Source organism: Cucurbita moschata, unplaced genomic scaffold, assembly GCF_002738365.1.
Source record: "Cucurbita moschata cultivar Rifu unplaced genomic scaffold, Cmos_1.0 Cmo_Scf00015, whole genome shotgun sequence".
Classification (NCBI taxonomy): domain Eukaryota; kingdom Viridiplantae; phylum Streptophyta; class Magnoliopsida; order Cucurbitales; family Cucurbitaceae; genus Cucurbita; species Cucurbita moschata.
In genome coordinates this window covers 4,333,729-4,343,669 of record NW_019268531.1, presented here as the reverse complement: position 1 = coordinate 4,343,669, position 9,941 = coordinate 4,333,729, and the positions used below count along the sequence as shown (strand labels likewise).

The following is a 9,941-nucleotide window of genomic DNA, read 5'->3' as shown; positions in this document are numbered from 1 at the left end:
TTTTTTTTTTTTTTTTTTTTTTTTTTTTTTTTTTTTTTGAAGGAAATAGAAAAGGAAACGCCTCTTGAGACGCTTTCTTCATTTATAGTCTTCTTTTTCGAAGTTTATTGATAATTCAGGAAGTATCATACTGTGTAATATGTACTACAGTCTGTAGATAGGCATGAACTGCCTTTATGAGGCTAATGACATGATTGACGTACACATATTATAACTGTGTGTGTTTCTTGTCATGGTTGATAATTGCGATTCAGAGTATGTTTACTTAACTTTCTTACTTAAGCTGAAAACTGTTGTGCTGCGCCTCTTTTTTTCTCTTGGCAGCTCATTCTATTTTTCTGTCTAAACTAACCTTGGTCATTCAGTTCGTCTACAAGTGCTTACTTTTTTTTTTTACTTTAAATTTAGTTTTAGAAAGCTAACTTTTCTGATGGACCATCTTGAATTGCAGGGCTCTTTTTCACTTGTTTGCACGTGAAAATTTTCTTGTCGTCCCAAATGATTGGTTTTGTGAGTGGCTGCTACATTGTGTTGTCTCAGTAATTATGGAGGTGATAATGGAAAGATGTTTTTTAATCCAATAAAGGAATGTGCTATTACCTTATAGGTTGATTTTTGTCTAGGATATTTATTACGACATAGTCTGAGATGAAGGGGCGTTGTTTCAAGTAGCGGATGAGTTGGTTGACTTGGACGTTCTTCTTACCAGACATCTGTTGATTGACGTCTTAATATTGTTCACTGCTGATAACTTATTCTTAAGAAGCAGTTTCATAGTTGTTTCAAGAGTTGAGGAGAATTTATACATTGTTCTTCTAAAATTTTATATTAGGAAGTAAAATAAACTACTGCACATCTTACAAAATGGAGGTGCTAGTTTCATCGCAAGGACAGAAGCAAAATGTACAGACTTCATTTCGCAAATCTTCATCAATGAGTTCCCAGAAAGATCTATGGCTTATTGTTCGTGAAGGGTCCTTGGCAGGTGTGGATTCAGCATTGGCACTGCTGAAGAGGAATGGGGGGAACATTAATGCAAGAAACGCATTTGGTCTCACTCCCCTTCATATTGCAATCTGGAGAAATCATATTCCTATTGTAAGGCGACTTCTGGCAGCTGGTGCTGATCCTGATGCTAGGGTATGTTGGTCAACGTTCTTTATTTCAGACTTGGGTTGAGCGACCATTTAATTATCAGTTTAGCTCCCATTTGTATGGTTCTTTTTGTATGCCCGTTCTTTCTTTCATTTTTTCTCAATGAAAGTTTGGTTTTTCATCAAAAAAGAACAAAAAAAAAATCATTACTTTTTTTATCATGCATGTACCTTTGCTCCCTGTACCTAATTTTAACTCTTATCTTAATCTTTGTGTCTAATAGGAATGGGAAAAGTCAACTTCTACGGTTTAATTATGTCTTTTGGACTGAACTACTCTCTTGAAAACTATGGACAAATTACTACTCTATTAGTTAACTTATAAATTATAGAATGAGGGTGAAGGGAAACACAAAGAAGAACAATCAGATTTGTTAATTTTGGAACTTCTTCCATTTCCCTGGATTCATCACGATCACCCTATTCTTCCTGTCAGGCCAAAGTTCCTGCAGCAATGCCTTGATGCATTCGTCTGCACTTTATAAAGGCAATTGGATTTTTTAGAGACTCCAACGTCTTTTGCTCTAGCAATGAGGAGAAATCCAATTATATTTTTAATGTTTTTAATATTTTGAGTTAGCTTCAGCATGAAGGATGGCAGGTCTTTTTTTGGTATCGAGTTTTCCTGGGAATTTGGCAACTAGGAAACTTTGAGGTATGAGATAGTAGATAGTACATGTCTCATTAGCTTCCCTGTGTCAAAATAATTTTTACATTATCCTTTTTTTCCCCCTCAAATAACTGGTTGGAGAATCTTCAGTCAATCTCAAGGCTCATAGGCAGGGTCTTTGGTGTCGAGTTTTCCTGGTGGCAACTAGGAAACTTTGAGGTATGAGACAGTAGATAGAACATGTCTCGTCAGCTTCCCTATGTCAAAATATTTTTTACATTATCCTTTTTTTTTTCCCTCAAATAACTGGTTGGAGAGTCTTCGGTCAATCTCATGATTCATAGGCAGGGTTTGTTCTGTTCTATTGACCTTCTCTGTGAGTTTTGTTCCGTACAGAGAGCATATATTTTTTAGGCTATCTTTAGCTTTTACTGGTTACTTAGCTTCCCAATTTCAGAAGGTTACAGATGACCATCAATAATTTGTTTCAGGACGGTGAATCTGGATGGAGCAGTCTTCACAGAGCTCTACATTTTGGTCATCTTGCAGTTGCATGTATCCTTCTCCAATGTGGTGCCTCTATCACGTTGGAGGACTCCAAGTGTAGAACACCAATAGATCTCCTCTCTGGGCCTGTATTGCAGGTCGTGGGAGGTGAACCTACCTCAGGTACCTTTTTGGCCTTCCATTTTATATTTACTCGTGACGCTGATCATTAGGCTCAATACATTAATTCTCATTTCCCAGTTGCCACAGAGTTGTTTAGTTGGGGCAGTGGCACAAACTACCAACTTGGAACTGGCAACGAGCACATCCAAAAGCTTCCATGTAAAATAGATTCTCTTCATGGTTCCTTTATCAAGTTGGTTTCTGCTTCCAAGTTTCATAGTGTAGCTGTAAGTGCTCATGGACAAGTCTATACCTGGGGTTTTGGAAGGGGAGGCCGGCTTGGACACCCTGACTTCGATATTCACAGGTTTGAGTCCCTTTGTTCAATTACATATGATGTATTTTAGTATCTTTTGTCTGCCCATTTCTTTATTGACAATTTATTTAGTGTTCTAATATATATAGAAGTCGTTAGTACATACACCTACAATTCAATTTATTCAGTCATCTATTTGTATGCTTGTGTTAAATTGTATAATATAAGGCAGCCAGCAGTAGGAGTGCTGTGCATTCTTTATCGATTTTTTAATTCAATGATCCTAGACTCTTGGCTGTCAAATGGGAGATACTGATGTGCTAGTCACTGTTACAATTGGATAAACATTCTTTCTTTTGTTGAACAAGAAGCAAGGCTGAATGTACTTGTCCAGCTGCAATTTTCCCACATATTTTCATTAGATACATTTGACTTCATTCATGACAGTGGTCAAGCTGCAGTTATCACCCCTCGGCAGGTGAATTTTGGTTTAGGTTCCCGCCGTGTGAGAGCAGTTGCTGCTGCCAAACATCACACGGTTATTGCCACAGAGGGTGGTGAAGTATTCACCTGGGGATCTAATAGAGGTAAAGTATCTTGATGCCATTGAGCTCATATGTACAAAGTTTTAAGGGAAGTATGTCAAAAATATTGGATGGTGGCTGGAGCTCATTATTCATTCTCTAAAAGTTCTATGTAATAAATAGAATATTGGAACACATTGCATTTGCTTTTCTTGCCCATTGTTCTATTGATTTCTGAGGAACTGAGTGTTCCCTAATTTTGATCTGCAGAGGGTCAACTCGGTTACACTTCTGTTGATACCCAACCCACGCCTCGAAGAGTTAGTTCTCTGAGGTCTAAAATTGTTGATGTTGCTGCCGCAAACAAACACACTGCTGTGGTTTCTGAGTCTGGTGAAATTTTTACGTGGGGCTGCAATAGGGAAGGTCAACTCGGTTATGGAACCTCTAACTCAGCTTCTAATTACACTCCTAGAGTGGTTGAATACTTGAAGGGAAAGGTTTTTGTTCGAGTGGCTGCAGCAAAATTTCACACAATATGTTTGGGGCTTGATGGAGAGGTAACTTTTAAAGATTTGTTGAGCTTGTAAATTTTCATTTTAAAGGTACATTAATTTTGAGCTAGTAATGCTATGCACATACATCGTCATTCTGTAGCAGATTATATGTTGATATCTTTGGTTGGCTTAGCTGTTCTAAGAGAGGATTTTATGTTGTTGCAGGTTTACACTTGGGGACATAGGCTTGTTACTCCGAGGCGAGTTGTAATTGCTAGGAATTTAAAGAAAAGTGGGAACACCCCACTAAAGTTTCATAGAATGAAACGGCTTCATGTGGTTAACATTGCTGCTGGGATGGTTCATAGCATGGCTCTCACTGATGATGGTGCAGTATTCTATTGGGATTCCTCGGATGCTGATCTTAGATGCCAACAAGTTTGATCTCTTGGTTTTATTTCTTTTCTTGTGAACAACTTGTCAGTTACTTATTGATGTCTGATCTCTGTTTTTCCTTTCATGTAGCTATATTCACTTTGTGGAAGAGACGTGGTCAGTATTTCGGCAGGAAAATACTGGATTGCTGCTGTTACATCTATTGGTGATGTATTCATGTGGGATGGGAAGAATGGCAAGGATAAGCCACCTGTTGCAACACGTTTGCATGGGGTAAAGAGGGCTACGTACGTGTCAGTTGGTGAAACACATTTACTGATTGTTGGTTCTCTCTATCATCCTGCCTATCATGTCAACGGGAACAAGATTTCAAAGAACTATATTTCCAATGGCATGGATGAGCTAGATGAGCTTGATGAAGATTTGATGTTTCATGATATTGACTCTGTTGCTGAGCCATCTACTTCCCCAAAGGTTGCCACTGAACTTCGTTGTGTACCTAGCTTGAAAAGTCTCTGTGAAAAAGTTGCTGCAGAGAGTTTAGTGGAACCACGAAATGCTATTCAACTACTTGAAATTGCAGATTCACTTGAGGCTGATGATTTGAGGAAGCACTGTGAGGTATGCAATATGAAGACTTAGATACTGAAAAAGTCATTTTTATTTGGGACTTCTGCTTCACTTCTAGATGACTGCTTCATAGATCTTACTTTAATCTCAATTTCGGGTATACTTTTCTGCCACTTTCTGCGAGTTAGAGAGTTGCATGTGGTAGCTTCCTGTTCTTCACTATAATAGATTTCTTGATCAATTGATTTGGTTTTTAGTATAAACGTATTTGTTGCTGTCTTGTTTTTCACAAAATTTATAGATTCTCTTTTCCTTGAATCATCTTAAGTTCAGTTTGAGACGTTCTGAAGGTTTTAGGTTTGAGTAAAGCAGGAGAAAATGAGTTGATTAATTACAAACCACTTTGACCAAAATTGCAATCGGACCTTAATCTTAATATGATTATTTCCTTTTCATTGATTTTATTTTTTTTATTGTCAAGTTTGGCCAAATGTAATAAAGTCATAGCATAATGTGCAACTAATATTTCATTTGCCACTTGGTTCCAGGATATAGCTATTCGGAACCTCGATTATATTTTTACAGTGGCATCACAAGCTATTGCAAATGCTTCGCCAGATATTATGGCTAAACTTGAGAAGTTGTTAGACCATAAGTCATCTGAGCCATGGAGCTATCGTCGACTCCCGACTGCAACTGCTACTTTGCCTGTCATTATTGACAGTGAAGAGGAGGATAGTGAGAATGAGAGTTTAAGGTGCCGAGAGAATCATTTGATGAGTAACATGACAAACGAAATGGAACAAAGATCAGATTCTTTTTTCCACAAAGATGACCAAAAGGAAGCCATTTCCAAACAAATTCGTGCTTTGCGGAAAAAGTTGCAGCAAATTGAGATGCTTGAATCGAAACAGTCCTGTGGATATCTCCTTGATGAACAACAAATTGCAAAGCTCCAAACAAAGTCTGCCCTTGAAAGTTCACTTCTGGAACTTGGTATTCCAGTGGGTACCTTGCAGGCAAAACCATCCTCAATGCCACCCGATGACAAAGGAAATAAGAACAATGTGCTAGCAAAAAAACATAGGAGGAGGAACAAATGCAAACTAGAGCATTTGGAAACTTCAGCTGGTATTGCCAAATCTGATGTAGAACCCGCTCATATGGAGGAGTTCCGTGATGTTGAAATGCCTTCAGTTGCCAGGAAAAAGGTTAGGCGTGACATTTATTCGTTTGTCCTCGTTTTTAGGGGATTAACTTTCTTCTGCAGGGTAAAGTTTAAGAATTTCTCACCCCCCCTGTTAATTTGAGGTTATGTATGGCTACCGTTTTTTACAACAATTTTCTGGTTTTAAGAACTGTTCTAAAGAATTGTGATGTGATTGTATTGGTTGAAGTAAGAATAACTTCAGTAGTTGTTAAATAGGTCAAACAACAAAAAATAACCTTTTGAAATAATTACTCGATACAAATGTTTTTTAACAGAAAAAAAACATAAAGTAGTGTTCTTATAGACTACTCAAAACAACCATTTGATTGGATACAACGTTGTCCTAATTGTAGTAATGATTTTGGTCTTCCATTGCTCTTTACCTGGCTCTTAAGGTGCTCCAGTCTTACCTTTTTACTGCATTGTGTTTACTTCCTTGATTACGACTTTCACTGATTTCTTTCATATATTTAAAAATGATTGATTATATCCAACAGGGGGACAACACAATCTTTGAAGAAACAATTAACAATTCTGATGCTCTCGAGTCATCCACTTGTATTTCGATGAAAAGTAATTCAAGTTTGTTGAAAGATACAGAATTGTCAAAGGATAGGAATCCATATCCAACGGCTACGAGGAAGAAGAAGAATAGGAAGGGTGGGCTCTCGATGTTCTTGAGTGGCGCTCTTGATGATACGCCCAAAGAGGTAGCTGCACCACCACCAACGCCTAAAATAGAAGGTCCAGCCTGGGGTGGGGTTAAGGTTGCCAAAGGATCTACAACACTACGTGAAATTCAGGATGAGCAGCGCAAAATCTTGGGGAAACAGCCGAATGAGTGTAAAGATCAGGCTGATCTCTTGGATTGTAAAAGTGAAGGGAAAATCCCCTTAGCTTCATTTTTGTCTTCCAAACCAATACCCGTAGTTCCGACTCAAGCTTTTCAAGTTACCGATGGAGACAGAAACACTCCTCCTTGGTGTGCATCTGGCACTCCTCCGCCTTCTCGGCCATCTCTCAGGGACATTCAGATGCAGCAGGTATGCCAGCTTTTCACCTCTCTACTCTTTTGGATTAATTCAAAGTGAAGGCAATTCTTAATTTATTCAAGAACGAAACCGACACTGCAATTTTTTTTCTCATCTCGCAGAAAGGAAAAAAACAACAGGTATTATTACCGAACAGTCCAAAGGTGAGAACAGCTGGCTTTTCGATTGCTTCTGGTCAAGGCTCTCCCTCAGATTCCAACGGAGTAAACCGCTGGTTCAAACCAGAAGTTGACACACCATCATCCATTCGTTCAATTCAAATAGAGGAGAAGGCTATAAAGGACCTGAAGCGTTTCTACAGCAATGTTAAGATTGTGAAGAACCCATCTTGAAATTGCTACTAAACTGGGTTAGTCAGGTAGCAATTTAGGTTGTGTGGGTTCTGCCTTTCTATTAACTGCTGTTAATGTAACTGTACAAAATGAGCTCACTGTACATCCTCAGTCCTAACTCAACTCCTTTTGATTTTCAAAGTAGTTGACAGTGTAGATACTTGCCCTGATGGTGTAATTTGCAGCCATCATGGAGTCCAACCCCATAAATTCAGTTCATTCAATTGTAATAAAATGGGGCATATAGAAAAGGTATTTATGGTGTTCATTTTGCTTTAGCTAAAAAAAATAAAGGAATACTGTAAGAAGATATGCCGATCCTGCTTCCTATGCTAGGATTCTGTTTCTCTCTCTCTCTCTCTCTCTCTCTCTCTCTCTCTCTCTCTGGGTTTGTTTGTTTGCAAGGTTCTATTGTATTCTTAATGGGGTTGGCTTGGTAGGGAAATATGATAGAAATTTGTCTGAGCTAATTCTTTATTGATTGTTAAAATTAATCATGAACCCATGTTGATGCCATTTCACAGGGGAGACTATCATAGTCATGCATGGCCTCGTAGACTCTGACCCATGTGGGTGGACCCCGCATGAGAGCTGCGTGGTGACCATTGATCTTCCAGCATGTGATTGTCTACCGTCTGATCAACAGATGACTAGACAGGTGAGTGGTCAAAAGTGATTGCTTGTTTAGTCTTTTAGCTCATTTATATGTCCTTTTGTTTCTCTTTTCTGCTATCTTTGCATGGAAATGAACTGAAATGTAGGGGGAAATGAGCGACACAGTTGAAAGAGAGAAAAAATGGGAAGGGAAAAAAAGTAAAAGTAAGAAAAAGAGGAAACAAAGATGACGGGAACATTGAGGTTGTGGGGTCAGTTCATAGGGGAAAAGTCTAAAAGTTTGTGATTTGTGAAAAAGAGAGGAAACCCCACTTTTCCTTGAGATTAATTGGTCAGAATTGAATTATCTTGTCGTATGGGACTTGAATAGGAATGAGAGATCAATGAGAATGGAATGGTTGAGAATGAATGAGATGTTTTTTTTTAGGGTGTGAATAGAACAGATGCCATTGGTAACAGAGAAAGGGAGAAAAAGAGGAAAAAAAAAAAAAAAAAAAACAAAGCTCTATTCTAGCGGTTAGGACTACTTGTGAGATCCCACATCGGTTGGCTAGTAGACACGTTTTAAAAACCTTGAGGGGAAGCCCGAAAGGGAAAGCTTGAAGAGGACAACATCTGCTAGCTGTGAGTTTGAGCCGTTACAAATGGTATCAAAGTCAAACACTGGGCGATGTGCCAGCGAGGAGGCTGAGCCCTAAAGGGAGTGGACATGAGGCGGTGTGTGCGAACAAGGACGCTAGGCCCTGAAGGGGAGTGGATTGGGGGGTCCCACATCAATTGGAGAAGGGAACGAGTGCCAGCGAGGACGCTGGGCCTTGAAGGGGGGTGGATTGTATGATCCCATATGAAACATAAGAGTGGGGAAACCTCTCCCTAGTAGACGCGTTTTAAAAACCTTGAGAGAAAGCCCAAATAGAACAATATTTGCTAGCAGTGGGCTTGAGCCATTACACTACTTCTCGATATTATTTTGGAATTGTGTGTACGCCTCTTCTTATCTTTTAAGGATGGTGGATCTTTAATTTTACTTTCGTAAGATTCAAGAGAAGATATCACATTAAAGTTTGAATTGATATTCCTTTTCAATTCAAAGCCTTTTCTTCACAAACTTGGTGGGTTTCACTATTAGGTTGAAGGATTATAAGTTTGCTTCAAGTATCACACATGTTCTTTTGCTTTTTACACTTTTTCTATGATACCAAAACACTCAGGCTACCTAAAAAGATCGAAAATCATTTATACGCTTAATCATATTTTAGAGTCAAATTAGCCTATAATATACCCAAACACTTGGTCGACTCGAAAATACATCTCAACTTGTTAAGACATACATCATCAACCAGAAGTCCAACGTTCAAACGTAATATCACTACAAAACATTTAAAGAAGGCAGAAAACAAAGATAAACTCATTTCTATCCTGTCTTATCAATTCACAACCGATAATTCCTATCACTATCAACAAACAAACATCCGAAAAACGAAATCTAATCTTCATAACCAATATTTTAAGAAAGTGACAAATCACAATAATGTCAATGAAATCAGAAACATACAAGTTCTTTCTTCCAGTTTGTTTTTTGCTTGAAAATAAGACCATGTAATATAATTCAAATGTATAATAATGGTGTATAGTATAGAGGTGGTGGTAGTGGAGGCCCATGTCCCCTTCCTTTTCCATTCCTAAACCTGTCTTTTAGGCCATCTCTGAGATATTATCTTCCCTGATTTTCAGTGCTTATATGCTGTGATAGAGAGGAGAAGCCATAGCAGCAGAGCTTAAAGAACAATAAATAAAATAAAGGTAAAAGAAGTATAGAAATATATTACCACACAGCATATAAAAAGGTTTGGAAGAAGACAAAGTGATGACTCCAAAAACCACCAAACCCCTTTTTAATTATTAGTTTTTTATGCTTTTCTATGACCTGCCTGTCATCATGTGTTTCCCACCATGAAATAATAATGCATCAATTATCTTCTTTCTTCCCCTTTTTTCATGGCTGCCTTCACCTCTTATTCTCTCTTTCTCTCTAAGCTTCTGATTTTGAGCAGAT

General features: G+C 38.3%; 1 protein-coding gene across 2 annotated transcripts in view; it reads left to right on the top strand.

The window, feature by feature from the left end:
- LOC111453270 overlaps positions 1–7,586 on the top strand; it is a 9,637-nt gene extending 2,051 nt beyond the window's left edge. Inside the window, exons 2-11 of one of the 2 annotated variants that reach the window (XM_023094314.1) lie at positions 452–1,140; positions 2,256–2,433; positions 2,521–2,740; positions 3,137–3,276; positions 3,484–3,773; positions 3,936–4,148; positions 4,236–4,727; positions 5,225–5,887; positions 6,384–6,929; positions 7,040–7,586. In XM_023094314.1, coding sequence (XP_022950082.1) covers positions 865–1,140; positions 2,256–2,433; positions 2,521–2,740; positions 3,137–3,276; positions 3,484–3,773; positions 3,936–4,148; positions 4,236–4,727; positions 5,225–5,887; positions 6,384–6,929; positions 7,040–7,270 — 3,249 coding nt within the window. In that variant the 5' untranslated portion in view covers positions 452–864 and the 3' untranslated portion in view covers positions 7,271–7,586. Of the gene's footprint in view, positions 1–451; positions 1,141–2,255; positions 2,434–2,511; positions 2,741–3,136; positions 3,277–3,483; positions 3,774–3,935; positions 4,149–4,235; positions 4,728–5,224; positions 5,888–6,383; positions 6,930–7,039 lie in introns of both variants that reach the window. The other variant, XM_023094313.1, reaches the window with a different exon arrangement.
- The last annotated feature ends 2,355 nt before the right edge of the window (positions 7,587–9,941 follow it).